The sequence below is a fragment of the Tachyglossus aculeatus genome, chromosome 5 (genome assembly GCF_015852505.1).
Source record: "Tachyglossus aculeatus isolate mTacAcu1 chromosome 5, mTacAcu1.pri, whole genome shotgun sequence".
Taxonomy (NCBI): domain Eukaryota; kingdom Metazoa; phylum Chordata; class Mammalia; order Monotremata; family Tachyglossidae; genus Tachyglossus; species Tachyglossus aculeatus.
Window position 1 is genome coordinate 46,904,587 of NC_052070.1, and position 25,121 is coordinate 46,929,707.

At 43.6% G+C, this 25,121-nt stretch overlaps 1 protein-coding gene across 5 annotated transcripts in view; it reads right to left on the reverse strand.

Moving 5' to 3' along the window:
• RERE (arginine-glutamic acid dipeptide repeats) overlaps window positions 1-25,121 on the reverse strand; it is a 562,577-nt gene that overhangs the window by 325,829 nt on the left and 211,627 nt on the right. For 4 of the 5 annotated variants that reach the window (XM_038746110.1, XM_038746108.1, XM_038746109.1 and 1 more), the window contains exons 3-4: window positions 11,611-11,681; window positions 72-197 (exon numbers count right to left, since the gene is read on the reverse strand). In XM_038746110.1, coding sequence (XP_038602038.1) covers window positions 72-197; window positions 11,611-11,681 — 197 coding nt within the window. The remainder of the gene's footprint in view (window positions 1-71; window positions 198-11,610; window positions 11,682-25,121) is intronic. The other variant, XM_038746111.1, reaches the window with a different exon arrangement.

The window sequence follows — 25,121 nt, forward strand, 5'->3', positions numbered from 1 at the left end:
TAATGTTCCTATTTTATACCCTGTGGGATATAAAATATCGAGAGAGCTTTTAAAAACGGGATTCTCCTTACCCCTACAGGCCCTCTCCCGGCTTCAGTAAGGTGCTGTGGTGGCTGTGATGCCACCGGCAGAGAGCATGCTGGGGGGTCACACAGAGCAGGAGTTGGAGATCTGCAACAGGTCTGGGAGTTGTGGACCTAAAAGAGAAAAGAGTTTTAAGTTAACGTGCCCAACGCCCCCTTTCCCCTGCTCGTTTGGGGCGTTCAGCAGAGAACAATCTGATCTCTTCGAGAATCCTTTCGCAGATCACCTTCCACGCCTCCCAGGTAGCCAAAACCTTTGGGAGTAACTTGTATGCTTTTCCAAGACATACCTTTTATCAACATTAAAGAGTAAAGCTCAAAATGTAGATTTAAATAGACGGCACAATTCACTCTTCCCTAGTTCAACACTTCCAGCCGCCGCTCAAAGGACAGCAGTGTCTTTGCCCTTAGTAACGGAGTTTTCAGAGGAAACGGAATATCACAGCCAAGTACCGGTGGCATACCTCCATTAAGAGAAAATTGCAGGATATTTTTTTTTAATAAAGGCAGTGATCTATTTCCAGGATAGCATTTTCTGGTGGCAAGACATTTTGGAAAGCACATGTCGAGGAAATGCATGCTAGGCAAAATAATGATCTCAAGAGAACCACACAGCCAATATTCTCTGCTTTTTCCCTCATTTCTCAGGTGCATCCTGAACAAAGTGTTGAGGCTGGAAAGGTCAGGAATCTTAACTCCTGGGTTCCTTTCCCACAGCCTGGGATCATTTCAAAATGATAAAGATGAGACATACTTGTTGCAATGAATCTCGATTGTGCCTAATGCCCACGGCTAAGGGATCGTATCCAAAGTTGCTTCGGTAGGTTCTGAACTTCTAGAGAGTGCTGAGTCTTTGAAGGACAGAACTGGTACTCACAGTACCTACCAGCTCTCTTTTCAAAAGAGGCACTCTGAGTGAGCCTTCAATGCAGGGAAGATGGGCGGTAGGCAGCTTCTGACCTTAGATAGCATCCTTTACTGGCCTTTATATTTCCAAAACGCTCTCTGAGATAGAGTTTGAAGATGTCCTCTCAAAACGTCCCAGGCTGATTGGACAGTACATAGAACGTGTTAAAAGAAAATCACCAGAAAACTGAAAAAGTAGAAATGAATTATTTGCAATGACTATTTACCAAATGTTTAATTTACTTTGTAACACACCCACAAAGCGGCATTGACAGGTGATGCTAAACTGGCACATTAATTCAAACAAACAATTGAGGAAAGAAATACCTGTGAACTTTCTTTACAAAAGAGAAAAAGGCGATCAACCCCAAGCCCTTGGAAGGGTCTGAAGTCAGGAACCGAACAGCTTTTAAAATATACAAACCTGGTGGTGTATATGCATTCCTCCCACTTTACTTGCGAAGGCCTTTCTGGGTAATTGTCCTGGAGGACTATGCTTTGTGCTCTGGGCTCTTGAGATAACTTTGAATGAAGTATACCTGCCGTGCAATTCTCCAGATCAGTTTCCAATCCTACTGAGCAAGTCTAAATGAAACGGGTGCTGAGGCCCCACCAAAGCCACTCTCAGAATTCATCAAGAAGCGACTAGGGCAGAACTGCCTCAGAAAGAAGGAATTCTATTCCTAGGAGCTCACTGCTTTTGAAAAACCTCAGGTACAGGAACAGGGTTTGGGAAATGAACATTTTCCTTCCAGATATTTTAATGAAATGTAAAAAGTGATTATGCATTTTTTTCTTGGGACCTATGGAGATACTACTGCAAATCAGTTAAATTAAGAAAAATAAGTCACTATTCAAAGTTGTTTGGGAAAATCTCCCTGGTCTCAAACATTTGGGAGAGAGACTGGGTTCCGGAATGATCACCGTATCAGTCAGCGCTTAGAACAGTGCCAGGGCTTAGAACAGTGCTTGGCACATAGTAAGCGCTTAACAAATACCATCATTATTATTAGGAGAGACAATATATCTTTTACGCTGTATCAATACTTCTCTTTATCCAACTCAACGCCCGATCTCCTTCTTGCCAAATCCAATGGCCTCTGCCCTCCAACCGAATCCTCCTCAACCTCTCAAATGTATTTGATACTGTTGGCCACTCCCTTATCCTGGACACATTATCCAGTCTTGGCTTCACTGACACTGTCCTCTCCTGGTTCTCCTCCTATCTCTCTGGCAGCTCCTTCTCAGTCTCTTTTATGGGTTCCTCCTCTGCTACCCAACCCCTATGAGAGTCCCTCAAGGCTCAGTTCCAGATCCCCTTCTATTCTCCATCTATACCCACTCTCTTGGAGAACTCATTCATTCCCACGGCTTCTACTATCATCACTACACAGATAATTCCCAAATGTACCTCTCCAGCGCTGATTTTTCTTCTTCTCTGCAGTTCCATATTTCCTCCTGCCTTCAAAACATCTCTACTTGGATGTTCTGTAGACACTTCAAATATAACATTTCAAACAGAACTCCTCATATTCCCACTGAAATCCTGTCTTCCCCCATGACTTTCCCATCACTGTAGACAGCACCACTATCTCCTCCCTGTCTCACAAGCCCATAAACTTGGTGTTATCCTCAACTCCTCTCTCTTTCAACCCATATGTTCAATCTGTCACCAAATCCTGTCGCTTCAACCTTCACATGGCTAAAATCCACCCTTTCCTCTCTATCTAAACTGCTACCACATTAATCCAAGCACATAACAATCCCACCTTGATTACTGCATCAGCCCCCTTGCTGACCACCATAATTCCTGTCCCTTCCCACTTCAGTCTAGACTTCAGCAATTAGAACAGTGCTTGGCACATAGTAAGCACTTAACAAATACCATAATTACTATAATTATTCACTCTGCTGCCCAGATCATTTTTCTACAAAGCCATTGAGTACTTGTTTCCCCACTCCTCAAGAACCTCCAGGGGTTGCCCATCCACTTCCACATCACACAGAAACACCTTACCATAGGCTTTAAAGCACTCAATCACCTTGTCCCCTCCTACCTTACCTAATTTCCTGCAACCCGGCCCCCACACTTCGCTCCTCTAATGCCAACCTACTCACTTCACCTCAAACTCATCTATCTCATCCCTGACACCTTGCCTACATCCTGCCTCTGTCATGGAACTCCTTCCTGCTCCATATCTAATAGATGTTCACTCTCCCCACCTCCAAAGCCTTAGTAAAAACACATCTCCTCCAAGAGGCCTTCTATGACTAGGCCCTCATTTCCTCTTCTTCCACTTCTTTATGCAGCTCCCTTTGCGCTAGGATTTGCACCCTTTATTCACCCCTCTCTCAGCCTAATAGCACTTAAGTACATATCTGCAATTAAATTTATTTATATTAATGCCTTTCTCCCCCTTTAGACTGTAAACTAATGGGCTGGGAACTCTGTTATACTGTACTCTTCCAGGCGCTAAGAACAGTGCTTCGCACAGAAAGCACTCAAATAGCACTCAATGACTGAGTGGTTAATCACCCTTCAAATTCAGGGCTGTTATCTCTGTCTCAATAACAATCTTACACTATACTGGGGGGTGGAGGGGAAGCGTGCCTCTTGCTTAAGGAAATACTTTCTCTAAACAAGAAAAACACAGAAAAATAAAATCCACTGTTCCCCACTTCACCCCATTGACTATGATTAACAAAATGTCACGCTGAGGAAGTTCGGCCCACCTCCACTTCCCAAAGGATTATCTGAAATTATAAGCAACCCTCAGATTTACATGTTAAAAAGGAATTTCCCAATTCTAGTCTGGTTGATCATGAACCAATTGACTTAAGGCCTTCCCTTATCTTACTGCACCACTAAAGGATAATAATGATTACTTCAATTATCGTGGCCTCAAATTTCTACTAGGCCAGGGAATTTTCTTTTACTGGACAAACTGGTAATGAGGATCCCTTCTAACCCTAGAAATTTACCTTTTTATAATTCCCATCTGCAGCAGTACGGTTTTCTGGTTCCTGATGGGTAAAGCCAAACTAGCGGCAATGCAGTCTTCGAAGGAACTCATTCATTTTAGAACTATATTATCAGCCCAGAAATAAAGAACAGTTTCCTACTGGAAAGCAGTACCATCAATTGCACCTTTAAGTCCTCACAACCTCAACTCAAAGAGCAGTACAAAGGCCCCCTAACACACACCCAAACAAACCAAGTCCCAAGACTAATGACTTATGAGCGAAGGGGGAGGTGGAAAGTGTGCTGCCTTAAATGAGGACGGTAAAAAAAGTAAAACACTGTATTATACTAAGACTGGAAGAGCCATAGCCTGAAGAATACTTTCGGTGACAGCCTTCCAGGTGCCATATGGACCCAATCTGTTATGATTATTATGCAAAAAAAAAAAAAAATGCTGCACACTGAACCAAATAGAAAGATTGGAACTGCCCACTTAGTGCATTCGTTTTAAAATGAAATAAAAAATTAAACACCGGATTCATGTTCGGTCATTATGGGCAGGGAATGTGTCTGCTAATTCTCTTGTATTATACCCTCCCAAGTGCTTAGTACAGTGCTCTGTACACAGAAAGAGCTCAATAAATACCACTGATTGATTCCCTTTGGCTTATGTTTCAAGAGGGCAACTGGTGGGGGTCAGGAGGTAGACTTTTAGCCCATATTTCGTTGGATTATTTTCATCTACAAAATGTCATCCCCCATCTCGCCGATCTCTGAGAAAGACAGTTTGGAGAATCGAGAGGTAGGGCAGTTAGAAGGTTGGAGGCATCCTGTTGTCCTGCTACTGTATGGCTCCTCTCTATCTTTGTCAGAAAAGAGGGACAAAAGCAACCCTGACTGGAGAGTGTGATGGGATAGTCAAGGTCTTTAAACTACTGAAATGTGGTCCCGGGCAAGGAGTCTGACCCTCTGGCTACCTCTTGGCTTCTAGTGGTACTTGGACAAGGAAGTCAGGGGATCTTAAAGAGAGAGTCACCTCACGTTAAAAGAGAGGTTCGCCATAAAAGGGATTCATTAAAATAGTGATTCGTTCTCCAGGATAAGAAAACTTCACCTCTGTCTTGGGGTGTCTTGCATATTTATTTATGCACTACATTACCCATCTGAAATCATGACCAAGCTTTCCACAGAATTATCCATATACTCAATGTCCATCCCATTTTTGATTTTAAGGACAGATACCTTCCTTGCTTTCACTTATTAACTATCCACTAAAAATCAAAAGCATTCAACTCAAATAATGGCGAATGGGCCTCACACATTTTTCCAAAAAGAAATGAGTGGGGATGATGCAGTTACATAGTTCTGAGACAGGAGAATCACATTTTCACCTCCTGTGTCTGGCCAGGGGGAAAAAAAAAAATACTTCACTCAATTCCTTGAGGGACAGTTAAGAATTTGGCTTCCACCTCGAGCATTTCTCTAATGCAAAGTCTCCTAGGAATGGAGCAATAGGCCCCAGGGGTAGCAAAATATTCCTTCTGTTATTGCCGTAACTCTTCACAACTAACTCTTTCAGAGCACAGGGCCTTTACAAATGGCCAAAACGCACTACATTTGGTTCTTCTGTGTTTGTACTACAATAAGTGTATAATTCCATCTTCTGTTTGGAAGCAAGGGAGAAATCTCCTTTTTAGCACAGACGGTGAAATGATTCTTGGCAGGCTTTTTGGTCCTTTTGGAGTGCTCTTGAGGGGAGAGATCTAATGGTGTCTATTTGGGCCCTGGCAGGAACTCAAAGGCATTCTCTAATTGCCATCTCTCTGGAAAGTACTGGTCATGAGTGATATCAGACCACTCCAGCTGAAATAAACAGTGTAGAGCATCCTTTTACAATTACACCTCCTCTGAGAACTGATTCTTGCTCAGAATGCAACCCTGGGACCTTGAAAAGTTAAGCTCCCTTCTAATCCACTGTGGGAGGTAGTATAGTCCGTAATAACAGGTACAGCTGGTAAAATATCTGGACCAGGCGCTAAAGTGACCTGAAGCTATTGCTGGGTGAACCAATTACACACAACAATCACTACTGCCCCTCGCTTGTGGGCATTTTCCATTGGGTCGGGATTGTCTCTAAATGGGCTATATGGGAAGATGACTACATGGGCTTCCTTAAAGATCAGAAGTATTGAACTGACTGATTATTGGACTTGGAGCCGAGTCACAATCTAGGGAGTAAACGAAAGACAGGCCACAATTTGAAGAATCAGGACTTTGTTTAATCATCATCATCATCATCAATCGTATTTACTGAGCGCTTACTATGTGCAGAGCACTGTACTAAGAGCTTGGGTAGTACAAATTGGCAACATATAGAGACAGTCCCTACCCAACAGTGGGCTCACAGTCTAAAAGGGGGAGACAGAGAACAAAACCAAACATACTAACAAAATAAAATAAATAGAATAGATATGTACAAGAGAAACGAATGAGAAACGACATGGCCTAGAGGAAAGAGGATGGGCCTGGGATTCAGAGGACCTGGATTCTAGTCTCAGCTCTGCCAACTGTTCTAATTGCTTGCTAAGGGACCTTGGGCAAGTCACAACTTCCTCAGTTTCCTCAACTGTAAAATGGGGATTCAAAGCCTGTTCTCCCTCCTACTTAGACTGTGAGCCCCATGTGGGACACGGGATCGTGTCTAATCTAATTAACTTGTACCTACACTTAGAACAGCGTTTGACACATAGTAAGAACTTAAATACCATAAAACAGAGTAAAGGGCTGAATTTTAAATGACCCACAGTCTTTCCTCTTAACCCTTTCCAGCCCCTCCTAGGTCAGTTAATGTTTTTCCTCATAAAAAATATTAACTAAATCATAACTCAGGGGAAGCGGCGTGGCTCAGTGGAAAGAGCCCGGGCTTTGGAGTCAGAGGTCATGGGTTCGAATCCCAGCTCCGCCACATGTCTGCTGTGTGACCTTGGGCAAGTCACTTCACTTCTCTGAGCCTCAGTTCCCTCATCTGTAAAATGGGGATTAAGACTGTGAGCCCCACGTGGGACAACCTGATCACTTTGTATCCCCCAGCGCTCAGAACAGTGCTTTGCACATAGTAAGCGCTTAACAAATGCCATCATCATTATTATTATTAAACACTGGCTTACAGGTGGAACATCTGGATTCAGGGCGATTCTAGGTACTTTCTTTCCTAGGCCTCTAGTAATAAGGGGTTAATCCTACTTACTGAAACTCAGGCAGACAATAAATGTGACAAACCAAAGTCACCACATGGAGCCTCACTCCCAACTTCATCCCCAGAGCTAAGCCATTCCAGCCTCTTTCCACCATGCACTATTTTACCTTCCCTCGTCTCCTTCCTTTCTGATTTTCCTTGAATCATCATGGTGGGGAAGGACAAGAAGCCACAGCAGTAGAATGCCTCACCAAAATACAAAATGTTGAGAAGCTGTTGCTATGGCAGTTACTGGACTGGGGTTGTGGTTGTCGGATTCTGATGATAAGGTGGCTGAAACTTTTTGTTTTTGGAATTTGTCAATCTACCTAACTAGGTGCCAAGCACTGTTCTAAGCGCTAGGGTAGATAAAAGGTAATTAGGTTGGACACAGTCCGTGTCCCGCATGGGGCTCTCCGTCGTAATCGCCATTTTACAGATGAGGTAACTGAGGCACACAGAGGTTAAGTGATTTAGCCAAAGTCAAACAGCAGACAAGTGGCGGAGCCGGGACTAGAACCCAGATCCTTCTGATTCCCAGGCCCGGGCTCTATCCACTAGGCCACACTGCTCCTCCTGTTCCTCTAGCCTTGGTAACCTACTGCTTTCTTTTCATTTTTGTGTTTTGAGTTTCTTCTTGTCCTTTTCTTTTATATTGCTTTAGTGATTCTAGTGTTTCATCTTGAAAGGTCTGATGTCAGTCCCCTCTCCCCTTTAAGACTGTGAGCCCATTGCGGACCAGGGACCATTTCTAATTCTCACCAGTGAATTCTTTCCTGACACTATGGTCCTGAGCACACAAGCAAAGAACTAGATAAATATTATAATTACTCCTCCTCCTCCTCCTCCCTTCGTTATGATCAATAAAACTCCAGTTCCCTTTGAAATCAAGCTAAACTTTGCCCTTAATCCATTACGGGGCTGTTCTTCCCTCTCCGCCATTAAAATATAGCTGCCCTCTGAGATCAAATCCTCTCTCAACTGGATTTTCAAAAGGGGAGAGGAGGAGGGAAGGGAAAAACAACATCCTGCACAATGACCATTCCAGAGCCTAGACTGGCAAGTGCAAAGTCCATAACCAGCCTCAAGAATCCAAGCATGTGTACGAAATCCCTATGTTTATCAAGTAGGCAGCACAATGTGGGTATGTGTGAGGATTATACTGTACATAGGAGAGCTTCCTAGCCATAATCAAGGGAGTAGAGCCCTAGTAGTTGGGGTAATAGTGCACCACCTGAAAAGCTACTAGCTCTTCTGGTCACATAGGTACCACATTACGTGCACCAAGACGTCATTCGGCCACCACAGCAACTTGGTAGGTATGCCACAGTACTCCACAGCCCCAAACCAGAGGCAGGGTATAGAGACAGTAAAATAATTACGACAGCATAATTCAATTTCAAGATAATATAGATAGCCTCTTACTCTGAAAAGTCCCAGTGACCACCAGCACAAATAGAGTAAAATGAGCAGGGGAGATTTCTGAATGCAGCTCAACAACAGGCTTGATTTTAGTATCTCATCCAACGCTGCTCCCACTACACACACACACCTAAACTCATCCTATTAAATGAAAAAAGAAGATTGAAAGACTGAGTCCAGGGAAATGGATCAATTGTATTTATTCAGCGCTTACTGTGTGAAGAGCACTGTACTAAGCGCTTTGGAGAGGATGCCAGACAGAATTGGGAAACCCATTCTCTGCCCAAAAGGAGCTTACAATCTACAGAAAAAATATGAATCTCTACTTCCCGTTCTTGGGAGCTGCTATTCCGGGGCCTAAGACAACTATCCCCTCCCAGGCAGCCCTGCAGGGAAAAGGTAGCTAAGCTCGGTAAATGGTTTTGTTGTGCTGCAAGTCATAACTAGTGACAGATGGCATACCATGCTTTACTCTCAATTTCCTGGCTTTTGTTAGTTCACAGCACAGCCATTATGTTTAACATTGTTTCCTGGGTTCATATGCACACTATTCAAAGTCCTCTTCCTGGTTTCGAAACAGACTCCTCAGCCAGAAACTGGGTGTATCCCAACCAGCAAGGTAAAATGTTTATACTAATTGGGAAAAGAATATTCACAGCTGTGCCTCCAAACCCACTTTTGCATTATGATAACTAAGACTATAATGCACTTAGTCAGTGACATTTCAAGGCTGTTGATTTTTTTTTTTTTTTTTTACCTCACTCCACTTGACACGTTTTGCTGTTGGCAAAACCAAACTGCAACTGCCTTTTGAAACCTGAGAAAGGGAGGGAGAGAAGGGGCAGAGGGAGGAGAGAGGCAGAGGATGTGAGGGAAGGAAGCTCAAATGCTCTCTCCAACAATAGAACAATGAAGACCAAGAGCTCCAGTACATTTTTAGTTGACGGCAGCCCCCTCTTCTTTACTCCATTCCACTCACACTGTGTCTTATCCTTTTTCTTTTGGGGGTGGGGAGGGGGAGGAGGGACGGTCTGCAAATTTTGGTAACAATTTCCATTCTCTCAAGAGCCACAGGCAGAAATAGGAATACCGATGATCACTATGGTACATTTCTTCCAAAATGAGAAAAGAGCCTCACTGCTGCCATAACACCGCATCTCAAGTGTGTGCTGAATATAGAACCTCAAACAAAAACATAAGAAATAACAGAGGATTTTTTTTTCAAAGGTAGCAAAACATATTGCACTCTGCTTCCCACATTATTTTTGCAGACAGCTTTAATGTGTTGTACTAGACCAATACTGACAACAGAAGCTTCAGCTTTTATTGCTGTTAATACCCTGAGCAATTACTGTAACTCAGCAGGAACTTCTGCCCAGAATGGCAACTATCACATTATAATTCAGCATTGCGAGATTCCGTTCAAACATGAAGGCACCTGCTAATGTGCAAAAATCGTACAAATGGGGATTTAAACATTATTAGAAGCTAGCAGATTAATGGACACATTTGCAATTTTATTTCAACCAAGTAGTTTCTGTTCTGCCCTGATACAGTACATGGTAAAGATCACAAACCACAGAAAGTGAGCAGGGAAACAACAGTAGCAATGGCCACGGGAAAAACGTTCAAGGAAAACAGGTAACTGCTCCAATTTGGAGATGTCAGCGCTATGTGTGAAAAACTGCTTGGAAAGAAAGATACTGTAAATAATGAAGACCTTTAGAAAGAGAGGAACTCCTACAGACATAAATATTGAATAGAAAAGCACTTGGTGTGACAAAGGAAAGGAAAGAACATATTCTACTGCACTGCAGCCATACACAATTAACCAGAGGGGAAAAAGGCTATGGTGGGTGCAGGGTTGGTTTGAATGGTAAAGGACACTTCTGGGACAGAATGGTGGATGGTTGGCATACGATTTACAGTGGCAGGGTGCACTCAGGGGGCTTGGAATTATTTTTACTTGGAATGCAAAATGCCAAAGGAAAAAGATCACTTATCCTTCGTCACTCAGGTCAAAAGGCACCCAGAGGTGAAAGGAACCTCCCCTGCCAGTTCTCTAGAGTGCAGCATTGCCTGCTCCCTCCAAGTGCAGACTGTGCTGCAACCTAGCCAGTTATCCTTCAAAACAGTGATGAGAGGAACCCCGAAGGCAGGCAGAAGTGCTCAGCGCTGAGTACGGTGCTGAACGCTTAATAAATGCCATTAAAAACTAATCGCAGCTTAGTGGATAGAGCAGAGGCCTGGGAATAAGAAGGAGCTGGATTCTAATTCCGGCTCTGCCACTTGTCTGCTCTGTGACCTGGAGTGAGTCACTTCACTTCTCTGGGCCTCAGTTAACTCATCTGTTAAATGGGGATTAAGACTGGGAGTCCCATGTGGAACTGTGCCCCACCTGATTACCTTGCATCTACCGCAGCTCTTTGACCAGTGCCTGGCATATAGTGATCGCTTAAAAAATACCATTTAAAAAAAATTAAAAAGACAGAGGGACCACTTGGCAGCCCAGCCATGCTCCTCTGGAAGATGTTTTCTGAACCCAAATTGGTCCTTTTGGCCAACCAAAACAAGGTTAAAGAAAACTCGGGATTCCTTCAAGTCCTCAGTCTTGAGCTTTTAACCATCAAGAGCTCATCAAACCCCCGAATTCACTTCACCATAGTCTTAAGATAACGGCCGAGGCTCAGGAGGAAGAGTGTGGAAAAGTAATGTAAAAGAACGAACAAAGGAGTTTCTGAAATTTAAGCAAAAGCCAGAAATGCCAAGGGGGAAGGGAGGGAAGATTGGGGACCACTGTTAGGTTATCTGGAAGAAAGGAATCGACTCACCAAATGTTGAACCCCAACAAAGCATTCCACCCCCCAAGTAACTGGTAATCCCTACCAGGACTAGTAAGAATATAGAGGATGACTAAAGCCACCGCACTTCAGTAGTTAATGACAGATTTACTCAAGAGGAGGAAAAAATATAGGGATCGGAATATAGAAAACAATGCTTACCAGTTTGAAGTCTTGAATGCTACAGATGAAATACGGGGTGTTTGGTCTCCGACTCTCGATATACACACAGTCTTTAAAAGAAAAAGAGATTTTAAAACAATGGCATTTACCCTTAGCAAAAAAAACAAAATACGGCCCTTCAAAGCCTGTCTACAAAGCAGAAACCATAAAACACGCACCTTCTGGTTAACGTAGCATAAGATTAGTAACGAACCCTTTCTAGCAGCATGAAAAGGGGAAAATATCAACCCCACATTATGGTTTTTTGCTTTTTTCACCTCTTCTCTGAAGAATTTCATGCACTTTCCAGATAATTCCATCACAATTACAATACCCACCCCCCTTCCCAGTGAACAGAGAACAGCCATGATTAGTCCCACTTTAAACATGAAACAAAGAGGAAGTGACTTGATCAAGATCACACCACATATTGGTCACCCAAATTGTCAAAGAGCCAGGACCTTAGTCCAGAATGTCTCACTCACTGGTTTCGAGCCACCAGGCTTGCCAGCCTCCCCATCAGGAAAAGAAAATACTGACTTTGAAACATGTGATCCTAATTTCAATAGACATTTATAAAAGAAACCAATGAAAAATGCAAACAGGGCTGGATTGAATGTGACTGGTGCAATGACCAGGTCATAACCTTGTGACCTAAACCAGCACCAGACAGGAAACAAACCTAATCTCTAGTGGTTAACTTGCTATTAAAACCTCGCCCAAACACATTTTCTCTTATAGTAAGGAAAACCAAGGCAACCAGTCATAGCTAGAATGCAGAAAACTAAATTAGATTTTCCTCCGGGAAGGAGGGAGCACTCAAATTACATTTGACATGGCAGAGGTTGGATAATTATTTTTGTTGCTTTCAACAGCTGGACTCTAAAAGGTTGCTCAAAAGCAAGGTCCGACGTGTTGTGAACAACCTGGCAGTGATCTTGATAAAAACGATGGCTGAAAGGGAAAAAAATGACTACATTAAAATACAAGTACAGCTGCTCCTATCAAGAAAGCTTAGAAATGAGGACAACTATGAACTGTTTACTGAAAAGCAGAACTGTCTCTCGAGTCAGTCAAATCATTAATGGGTAGTCGTCATTGTGCTCTTTTCATTTATGCTCAGGTTTATAACTCCAGATACCCAAATAAACACCACTCATCTCAGTTTTTTTCATCTTTCTTCATTAAGCTTCCAAACAGGTGCAACTCTGAATAACTCAGGTGCTCAACTTTACAAAAAGGTCTCTCTATTACACAGGTGTTAAAAAAAAAACCCCAAAAACCAAGGACCAAGAAGAAAGTAGCAACTCCTTTAAACCTTCAACACAACTGAACAATATAGTACAGGTGCCTGAAGGTAATGGCCCAAGGAGGCAGCTTAAAGAAAAGCTGAACAGTAGATTGAGCTGGTGGAGTCATTGTATCCCCTTGAAAAAGACCTTAGCCAAATAAGGCCCATATTAGAGAAAAATTCTTGTTCAACAGCCAAACACTTCTTTGTACATACCCAAAGACCCAGCCAAAAGGAAAATGAAAATACCTCTTAAATACTATTGCTTTTGGCCTCCCACTAAGGATTTTTTTTTTTTTTTACCATTTAGACCTGACTCCTTTCACCTACTCCTAGATCTAATGAAAAGCAGCAACTTAGAAAATGTTTGCTGCCTAGGGCAGATTGGGCTGTGACTTGCTCTCCCATCACAAATGATTCTTTCTGCTCTAAAACCCTCAAACAGGCTAGACTCATTTAATCAACAACAAGTGCGCCGGGGGAGAGAGACCCGACGGCATGGGATGCAGACCTGGAGCTTCATCTTAGTATATACTGAAAAGGTCTTTATCCCTCAGCCAAGCAGATCAGGACGCTTTAGCTGCTTAACCAAAATCCAAGGCAAAAATTAGGCTGCCATCTCTGCGACTGTTTCTGGAATGCCTGTCTGAGTCTTTTTACCATCATCATCATCATCAACGGCATTTACTAAGTGCCTACCATGTGTAGAGCAATTTGCTGCAGAAGCAGTCTACCAACTCTTCTACTGCACTCTCCCAAGCACTTAGTATAGTGCTCAACACACAGTAAGCGCTCAATAAATACAAATGATTTAATAAGTGCTTGGGAGAGTATTCATTCATTTATTCAATCGTATTTATTGAGGGCTTACTGTGTGCAGAGCACTGTATTAAGCGCTGGGGAAGTACAAGTTGGCAACATATAGAGACGGTCCCTACCCAACAGTGGGCTCACAGTCTAGAAGGGGGAGACAGAGAACAAAACAAAACAAATTAACAAAATAAAATAAATAGAATAAATATGTACAAATAAAATAGAGTAATAAATACATATATACAGGTGCTGTGGGGAGGGGAAGGAGGTAAGGCGGAGGGGATGGAGAGGAGAAGGAGGGGGAGAGGAAGGAGGGGGCTGAGTCTGGGAAGGCCTCCTGGAGGAGGTGAGCTCTCAGTAGGGCCTTGAAGGGAGGAAGAGAGCTAGCTTGGCGGATGGGCAGAGGGAGGGCATTCCAGGCCAGGGGGATGACATGGGCCGGGGGTCAACGGCAGACAGGCGAGAACGAGGCACGGTGAGGAGATTAGCGGCAGAGGAGCGGAGGGTGCGGGCTGGGCTGTAGAAGGAGAGAAGGGAGGTGAGGTAGGAGGGGGCGAGGTGATGGACAGCCTTGAAGCCCAGGGTGAGGAGTTTCAATACAACAGAGTACGCAGACATGCCCCCTGATCACAATGAGCTTACAGTCGAGAGATTTTAAGGGTATCTATAAGACCACTGGATATACCGCAATCTACTTTCAACATCCCCCTCTTACAACTCTTCTACTTAGAATTAAGACGCGTGCCTTTTCTGGCTGTGCCTCCTGAAGTGAAAGAAATTCAGGATTGACAAATGAGCTTCTGCTTCTTTTTAACAAGCTTGGTTTCCCTTTTTCCAGTTGTAACATGGTAGACAGGAAAAATGATTACTTTTTAACAGAGAAATGTAACTTTGGGAGAGGGGGAGTTACAGGGAAGGAGTGTGCTGGTAAATTGAGGGTAGTCATGCAAATCCAATTGCTTGAGAGATGTGTCTCGGAAGTGGTGAGCTGTGGAGCAATGCCATGAAAAAAAATTTGACGCCAACTGGTGGGGTCTAGCCTGCCTTACGTGGAGCAGGAGGAGGTTGGTGGGGAGAAAGAGAAGAGAGAAAATTTGGGCTAAGAATTGGCAGAAAGGTCGGCGGAAATCAATTTACTTCAATGCTAATACCTTGTTACTGAACAAAAAGTCACTTCCAGCTGAGTGTTTGTAGTCACCATGGCAACTTGACTAATCCAAAACCTGTAAAGCCATATGTCAAATTCCTCCACACAACACTATTATTTGTAAAACAGGCTACTTTATCAAGCAGCTTCTTTCCCATCAGTACTTGTGCAGTTAATCACCAGGTGACAGGGTTTAGATAAAGTCAGATGAGCTCAGAGCAATATTTTTCTTAAATGATGAAATCTACTGCTTATTTTATAGAAAGTCATAAAATGCAGAGGGATTAAAATCAAGGCCGTCTGGCTTTATAATTTTATCACCATCTTTCAAGTTTGTCTTCTATTGATGACAGGAATGGAAAGAATGTCCTGTTCTGACCTGGCTTCTGTAACTCATTTATAAGATAAAAGGCAAGAAAATTACAGCTGGGCATTGTATTCAATCTTTTTTTTTCCATTCTCAACCTTTAAAATTAGGAGATTGCAATTCTCCTTTAGAAGGATAAATCTAAAATGGAACTCAGTATGCAAGTCTCAAGGCAGTAAGCTAATTTTTAATTATTCCTCTTGATGACTTCAAAAAAGGGTTAGGTCATTCAAGTTAATGCTGAACTCTTCTAGAAGATATATTTTCCCCCCAGATTAGTTAGCCTAACAGTTATTTACTAAAATAACTGGGTATGAATGTTTGCACATGGCAGAAGAGAGGCTTATTTTGAGAGGGGAAGAGGGGAGGATGAGGAAGGGTTATTTAGCCGAGACCCCTATTAAAAACTCATTTGCTCCACATGCCCGGGAATTTGGGGGGCCAAACAATCTGCCAGAATTTTAGTTCAACTTGAGAGCAAGTATGCTGCAGCCTGATTCATGAGTGGTTACAGTCTGTTGGGTCAATGATCCTCAAACTCTAATCCACTTTTTAACCAATAAAAGAAGTCAAAAGAAGGTTTCATACTGGTGAGGTTCAGAGGCTTTGAAGGAGTTGAGTGCAGTCGATGCGATCCATTAGGTACACAGTGAACATTTTCAAAATTACCCATACCAAAATGCATATTTACCAGATAGAGCATAACGGCTGCTGCGGGGCAAGTATATGTTTTTAAAAGCTAAAATCTGAATACATGTAATGGGCCAGAACAATGAGTTGAAGCCATTAAAATCTATGTCCATTCGGTATCCTCCATAACACATGGCAACTCACTTCTTTTCCTTAATGCTGTTACCTTTTTATTTTTCTAAATGAGTCACAGACCCCAAATTCACTCCAAGAAACTTGAGGCTAGCTTGATGCTATATCTTCCACGTGCTTGTTTCTGGGAATGGATCCCACAATAAACTGAAAGTGGGGAACAGGAACATGGACAGAGGTACTTTGATGCTAAGTTGGAAGGCTTTAGTCATCTGTCACAAGACAATGCTGCTTTGTGGTGAAGACTAGCACTGCTTTCTGCCATCTACAAACAGCATACCATTTGCTAAGCTGGAGAGGAAAGGCCACCAAAATTGAAAACACGTCTAAAATGATAAACTGACAAGATCCTGCATGCCTTCCAATACTTCTTCAAGTCAGCAGTTCCATGTAAATGGAGCAAATGCTCCAGGGAAAACCATATCCTGAAGTCTCAGACAATTTTACCACCAGGAAACACTGCAAGCATTTATGTTCATATACATGGACATAAATGCTTGCATGCATATATACATACATATATGTAAATACATACATATATGTAAATATGTATGCATATTCATAGATACATAGATAGGTACATAGAAAAGCAGCATGGCTCAGTGGAAAGACCATTAGCTTGGGAGTCAGAGGTCGTGGGTTCTAATCCCACCTCTACCACTTATCTGTGTGGCTGGGTAAGTCACTTAACTTCTCTGTGCCACAGTTGCCTCATCTGTAAAATGGGGATTACGACTGTGAGCCCCACATGGGACAACCTGATTACCTTGTATCTCCCCCAGTACTTAGAACAGTGCTTGGCATACAGTAAGCACTTAACAAATATCATCATTATTATTACAAGCATGTTTATTTGTATATTCAAATAGTACTCCCTAGACTGTAAGCTTGTTATGTTATTAGCAGGAAGTGTGCCTGCTAATTCTGGAGTACTCTCCAAGCACTAAATACAGTGCTCTGCACATAGTCAGCTCTCAATAAATACCCATAATTAATTCAACTATTTATTCAGCACTCAGTCCTGAAAGATGTATTAATTCCACAACTGTCAATGCCTGACAGCAGGGATCTCCTCTTCTGGTGTACTCAAGCACCAACAACGGACAGGACAAATCTCCCAGCCCTCAATGAATTGACACTGCATCAATGTTTGCATACGCTGATGAAGCTTAGAGCTCTGCCATAATAATAATAATATAATGGCATTTATAAAGCACTTACTATGTGCAAAGCACTGTTCTAAGCACTGGGGAGGTTACACGGTGATCAGGTTGTCCCACAGGAGGCTCACAGTCTTAATCCCCATTTTACAGATGACAGAAGTTAAGTGACTTGGCCAAAGTCACATAGCTGACAATATAGGCTTACCCACAATGGAAAAGCCTAAACTGAAGCATCAGAGTCGATTCATCTGCCGCTGGGCTGTAGAAGGAGAGAAGGGAGGTGAGGTTGGGGGGGGGGCGAGGTGATGGAGAGCCTTGAAGCCGAGAGTGAGGAGTTTTTGCTTGATGCGTAGGTTGACAGGCAAACACTGGAGATTTTTGAGATTCATAGGGTCTCAGAGCCTCATCAGCTCCTTACCGAGGTCTGAGTAGCTATGGGTCTCATCTGAACTATGGCCTTCGAAAACTGAATTCTGAAAACAGGCTAACTCTTCACGAGAAGCAGCATGGCTTAGTGTATAGAGCACAGGCCTGGGAGACAGAAGTACCTGGGTTCTAATCCCATCATCATCATCAATCGTATTTATTGAGCGCTTACTATGTGCAGAGCACTGTACTAAGCGCTTGGGAAGTACAAATTGGCAACATATACAGTCCCTACCCAACAGTGGGCTCACAGTCTAAAAGGGGGAGACAGAGAACAAAACCAAACATACTAACAAAATAAAATAAATAGAATAGATATGTACAAATAAATTAAATAAATAAATAGAGTAAAAAAATATGTACAAACGTATATACATATATACAGGTGCTGTGGGGAAGGGAGGGAGGTAAGATGGGGGGATGGAGAGGGGGACGAGGGGGAGAGGAAGGAAGGGGCTCAGTCTGGGAAGGCCTCCTGGAGGAGGTGAGCTCTCAGCAGGGCCTTGAAGGGAGGAAGAGAGCTAGTTTGGCGGATGGGCAAAGGGAGGGCATTCCAGGCCCGGGGGATGACGTGGGCCGGGGGTCGATGGCGGGACAGGCGAGAGCGAGGTACGGTGAGGAGATAAGCGGTGCAGGAGCGGAGAGTGCGGCTCCGCCATCATCATCATCATCATCATCATCAATCGTATTTATTGAGCGCTTACTATGTGCAGAGCACTGTCTGCTGTGTGACCTTGGACAAGTCACTTCACTTCTCTGGGCCTCAGTTACCTCATCTGGAAAATGGGGATAAAGAGTGTGAGCCTCATGTGGGACAGGGACTGTGTCCAACCTGATTAACTTGTATCTACCCCAGCATTTAGAACAGTGTTTGGCACATAGTAAGCGCTTAACAAGTACCATAATTCTTCTTATTATTTGGCCTGGGCAGACCCCTGCCGAGCTCCTGGCTACTTTATGCCCACTTGACAGAAGGGAAAATGTTGCCCAGGGAAGAGAAACTGGTCAAAGTTGTAACTAGAAGTGTATTGTAGGGTTTCTCCCATGTGCAGCTCATTACATAAGAATCTCCCTAAAACGAATTAGCCAATCCCTGTCATCAGTCGTATTTACTGAGCGCTTACTGTGTGCAGAGCACTGTACTAAGCGCTTAATGATGGCATTTATTCAGTGCTTACTGTGTGCAAAGCACTGTTCTAGGCGCTGGGGAGGTTACAAGGTGATCAGTTTGTCCCACGGTGAGGGGGGCGGCTCACAGTCTTAATCCCCATTTTCCAGATGAGGTCACTGAGGCCCAGAGAAGTGAAGTGACTTGTCCAGAGACACCCGGCTGACAAGTGCGGAGGCGGGATTTGAACCCATGACCTCCGACTCCAAAGCCCGGACTCTTGCCACTGAGCCACGCTGCGGAGCTCCTGTCTTGAGCGGACCCGCCATCCCCAAACAAGCTCAGGTAACCATCGGCGCCCTGTCTGACAAAACAAGGAGGGCTTTCAACTGGTCCAGAAAGGATCGCTCTCTTCCCATTCAGTGAACCCTAACCTTCCGTGAATAAGCCTGGGCTCTAAAAATCTCCTCAAGTAAGGGCGGATAACGGAACTGCCTATCGACCTTTAATTTAGGCCTGCGGATGGGGCATGGCTGTAATAATCTGGGATAAAAGCAACGAACACCCAAAGAGGCAGAATACTGGGAATACTCGGTGCCGTTTCCGAGAGGAAAAGATCGCCAGTGACAGGTATGGTGGTGCGAAGTTCCCTCTCTCCTCACACGGCTGACAACCAACAAATTGCTAGTCTGATCTTTCGGTGTCATATCCCGCCGAGCAGATTTCAAGCAACGCCGCTGGCTCCGTGTCAGAAAACAATGCGCCAGAGCCTGGGTTTTACAATAAATGATTCAACCAATTTGCAGTGTTCACTTGAAATACACAGGAGTATTCATGATGCCCAGGCTATAGTTCTTATTTGGCAAATGATTTTATTATAAACTGGTATCATAGTGAATCCATTTTCTTTAAGGGGTTTCTGCTGCTGCTGTTTAATGGACTGTCAGTATAATTTAGATTTCATCTATTTAAACTCATTCAAGCCTGGCTCCGGATTGTACAGTAAATGGAACATATTTCTATTCAACAAAATTAATGACAGTTAATTGTAGTCTGCAGTTCCCAATTTTATAAAAGCAACTGTTCGGCAGTTCAAGCATCAAGCTACATGATTTCCCACACCAATTATTTTTTTCTACCCTTCCTATGTATGCACATGGCGTTTTCTAAGGCTTCTCGGCAAGGCTAAAACACTTTTACCTAATATACACCCCAGCTGATACACTTACCACTATGACTATCGTACAGGAGACAGGCAGGGGAAAAAACACCTATGCAAGTGCTAGCAAATGCTAATGTCAAAGTGTTCTGCGGTAGCTTAAAGAAACTATTATTTTTAACCAAGGCTGTAAGGACAGGATTTTTCTAATCCTACATGACCACCCCGAGCTATATGGTTGTCCTCACTAGGCCACAGCATTTAACTCATAAATAACGAGGTCTGTAGCCGAGAGAGGTCACTTCCAGACCCATATGGTGGAACTGATCTCTCGAGCCATCAGCAAAGTCCTCTGATTTACAGTTATGTCTCTTTTCCCCTACAGTAGGATTCTAATTCAATCCTGGTTCTTTGCAATAATCCATATTAGCTCACCAGGCTAAATCCATGGAAAAGCAGACATCTGCTCCCTCCTCCCCCACTATCCACCCTCCGTATCACCCCATGGTGACCGCCAAGAAAAGCAAAAGATACAGCAGTGGTATGGAGTATCAAATATCATTTCTGCTGAAAAACTGTCCTCATAGTTGCAACCTAAACCAAACGCAAATGATTTAAACCCTGAAGGCTTCTGCCATCCACTGGCTCTTGAAGACCTTTAGAATCTGACAAAAAAAAAAAAAAAACACCTTACCGATCAATGGTATTTACCGATCACTTATTGCATGCAGAGTACAATGCAACAGAGTTGGTATGTGTTCAACACTTACCATCTATGGTAGTAGCGGGAATGAATCGATCAATGGTATTTATTGAGCACACTTACTATGTACAGATCACTTACACTAAGCCCTTGGGAGAGCACAATCCAAAAGAATTAGCGGACATGCTCCCAGCCCACAACGATCTTACGGTCCAGATGGTGAGACAGAATTAGAGAAGCAGCGTGGCCTATTCATTCAATCGTATTTATTGAGCGCCTACTGTGTGCAGAGCACTCTACTAAGCGTCTGGGAAAGTACAATAAAAGAGGGAGGCCTAGTGGAGAGAGCACTGGCCTGTGAGTCAGAAGGACCTGGGTTCTAATCCAGGATCCACCTTTTGTCTGCTGGGTGACCTTGGGCAATTCACTTCACGTCTCTGGGCCTCAGTAATATCATCTGTAAAATGGAGGTTAAGACTGAGCCCTGTGTGGGACAGGGACTGTGTCCTACCTCATTTGCTTGTTTCCACCCCAGCATTTAGTACAGTGCCTGGCACATAGTAAGTACTTAAATACCACAATTATTATTATTACATTAATATAAATAATTTATATCATTTAAAGACTTTATTTCCTCTTGAACCTGAGGGAACTCAATCATTTTCAACTGATTCATCGGTTCAAATCGCTAAATTCAGTAACTCCAAATGAGGCCAATAACGAAAATGCAAGCCATCAGTTAATTTCGACCAATTTACAAACCACCCAAAAATCAACATTCGAAGGACCACAGACTTTTACGCTTGAAGTGATTAAAGATGTCTAATGGATTCCACGCTGGGTAATACTGCTTTACTAAAGTACACATCACAATCAGATTCCAAAGAACTCTTCTCTACCAACAGAATTACATCTAATAATCTGCCTGTTATGCCTCTCCTGCTCATCTGGCAATTTGGTATTTGCTTACCTGCCATTTTTATAATCAGAAGGATAGCTGCTCTGAGCAAGGTAGTTGCATCTGAAAGCCTTAAATGCTTCTTGTTTTCCAAAATGAGATGGGAGATTTCACTATTGTTTAGAACACAAATGGCTTTCAGTTGCTTCCGATAAAGAATCTGCGTTCTACCCTGCTTCTACAAGTGAGTGCAGCTGCTTTGGAGATCTAACATTAGGAGGGTAGTCTTGTTTTAACACTGTCCCTTTGTAATCGGTCTGTGGAGAAAAATCACGTTCTCAACACCTGCCTGGACCAAATGAACTTGCTCTGAAAGGAGACATTTCTCAGCTTTAAAGAAAATGGTGGGTTAAGTCTTCTAAACGTGTCCTAGTGAATGAGCAAAGGGGATAAACACATAGCAAAGAGAAATATTTCCCGGTAGCTCTGCAGTTTTGCTACCTTGCAGATGACCCGGCCAAGTTCGAACATTTCCCACTCTTCCCACTCAGCACTTCCCGCAGAGGCCTTCTCCACAACCCAGCTGGATCCATCTAGGCTGTAAGCTTGTTGTGGGCAGGGAACGTGCCTGTTACACTGTACTCTCCCAAGAGTTTAGTACGGTACTCTGAACACAGTGAGGACAAAAAAATACAACTGACTGAGTGACTGGGAGGTTCAACACAGTTCTCTTCCACATGTCATGACTCGGACAACTACTGTGATTCCCCCCTTTTCTTCCCAATATGTTCCTGGCCTCTGCTGCCCAAAACTAGTCCCATGCAATAGATCACGAGATCCCTGGGCACTGTTCTTCTCCTGTGCTTCTTTCTCCCCACCCTAATGGTTTCAAAGCAGGAAGAATTGGCTGCAAAAAGGGAAACAGGACTCTGATGGCCATAAAATGTTTAGCTCCAGGCTCCTTCCTCCTGCCCATCACCCTCAAGGCATCTACCAGCCTCTATTTATCACCCTATCAAGGCATCTAGCAGGGACCACAGCTCACAAACAGTAAGAGCACCACAGCAACAGAAGAGGAGGAGGAGGAGGTGGCAAGAAACCATTTGGATTTCTGCTGATGTGACTAAACGGGTTAATGTTCTACTCCATTAAATGTAGATAATTGAGGGCACGCTGCTAACGCCTAGAAGGCTGCAAGTATAGGAATCGTATTACCCATAACATCTCTGTGAGAGCATCCAACATAGGAATGACTGCTGAGGAAACCAAGGCACAGAGAAGTTTGTTGTTTCTTGGAAGAGTAAGAAAGCAAACAAGGGTATGGTGTCAGTAGGGCAAGAAGTTGGGAAGCAGCATGGCCTAGTGGAAGAGCACAGGCCTGGGAGACAGAGGACCTGGGTTCTAATCCCAGCTCTAAATCTTGTTTGCTGCGTGACCTTCAGCATGTCATTAGATTCCCTTCTTTAGAATCTGATCTGATTAACTTGTGTCTTACCCCAGGGTTTAGAACAATGCTTGACAATGGTATTTGTGAAGTACTTACTATGTGCCGAGCACTGTTCTGAGCACCGTTCTAAGCACCGGGGTAGATACAAGGTAATCAGATAGTCCAGCACGGGGCTCACAGTCTCAATCCACGTTTTCCAGATGAGGTAAGTGAAGCACTGAGAAGTTAAGTGACTTGCCCAAGGTCACACAGCAGAGCCGGGATTAGAACCCATGGCCTCTGACTCCCAAGCCCGTGCTCTTTTCCTCTGAGCCACGGTTATAGCTATTATTATTAGTTATTTGAGAGAGACACAAAAATAAAACCAAGTGATACTCCAAACCTTACAGTATTTGCCCCCACCGCAATGTCATTCTTTCTGGAGTAGCTGCAGGGAAACACGTCAGAGTGTTTTGGGCTTCTTTGCTATTTTGTTCTGTTTTACTGGTATATTTTGGGCGGGGGGGGGGGGGGGGGGGGTGGGGGGGTGGGGGGTTGTATGGCTTAATGGAAAGAGCACGGGCTTGGGAGTCGGAGGTCGTGGGTTCTAGTCCCTGCTCTACCACTTGTCAGCTTTGTGACTTTGGCCAAGTCACTGCACGTCTCTGTGCCTCAGTTACCTCATCTGTAAAATGGGGGTTAAGACTGTGAGCCCCATGTGGGACAACCTAATTGCCTTGTATCTACCCCAGTGCTTAGGACAGTGCTTGGCACATAGTAAGCGCTTAACAAATACCATCATCATTATCATCCTCCTCCCTGCCCCCTGGGGTGGAACTAAAATGAGAACTTATATAAGTAAATCTAGACTGCCCTTTGTCTCCCCACTCACCTCCACAGGCTCTGGGACCAGGGACTCAGAGTATCAAGTACTGTGTAAAAATAAGTACCCTTTAACCCCTATGCTACTTTCACAGCAAGTGGGGAGAGAGAGACAGAGAGAGAGACAGAGAGAGAGAGAGAGAGAGACAGAGAGAGAGACAGAGACAGAGAGAGAGAGAGAGAGAGAGAGAGAGAAAGACAATTAAGTCCTTTAAAGTTATAAAGAATGGCATTTGCATTTCTAAATTTTCCAATACACTGTTCCAACTTCATAACACACCAGTCTTTCACTATGTAGAACAACCTCCCAAGATACAGTGGTCATGGGGAAATGGGAGAACAATTTGAAAGTCTCATTTAGGGGGAAACAAGGAAAAAGAAAGGGTACAAGCTGGCTACCATACCGAGGAACCTGACTCAATAAACATACAATTGAGCTACAGTACACATGCATAATGGACTCAGTACACAACTCTGGTCGTTTTGGTAAAAGTAAGGTAACCAGCACTCTTCAGGAACCAATCCCTCATTTTGAACATGTTCCTTCGAAAAGAATGGTTCTGACTTAAGCTTCGACAAGAGATCCAATCAGTGCTCTCCCTCCTATATAACTTGGCTGATCTATTTCAGCCCAGCCTGTACGCTTCACCCCTGTAACACCAACCAACTCACTTGACCTTGACCTCATCTACCTTGCCGCTGACCCCTTTCCCCCACCCGCGTCCCCTGGCCAGAAAGCCCTTCTCCCTTCCCATCCAAGGGACACCACTCTCCCCATCTTCAAAGCCCTAATAAAATCACTCCCACCCACCTCTGACACCACTCTCCCCGTCTTCAAAGCCCTAATAAAATCACTCCCTCCATTTCATTTATCCACCCTATCACTCTCCCTTTGGCACCACCTCCGTGCTTGGGTCTGAACCCCTTAAATACTGTGGCACTCAACCTAACCCCAGTCCCAGAACACTTATGTACTTTTCATTCTGCCATTTCCCATATCTGGAACTTACTTTACTATCTGCCTCCCCCACTAGACTGTAAGCTCCTTGTCACTAAGTAGGATAGGGCCGGCTGGTGGGAGATTTTTTGATGGCAAATGGTCAAAAGTCCACAACCGATCTTTCATTCATTCACTCATTCATTCAATTGTATTTATTGAGCGCTTACTGTGTGCAGAGCACTGTACTAAGCACTTGGGAAGTACAGGTTGGCAACATATAGAGACAGTCCCTACCCAACAACTGGCTCACAGTCTAGAAGGGGGAGACAGACAACAAAACAAAACATATTAACAAAATAAAATAAA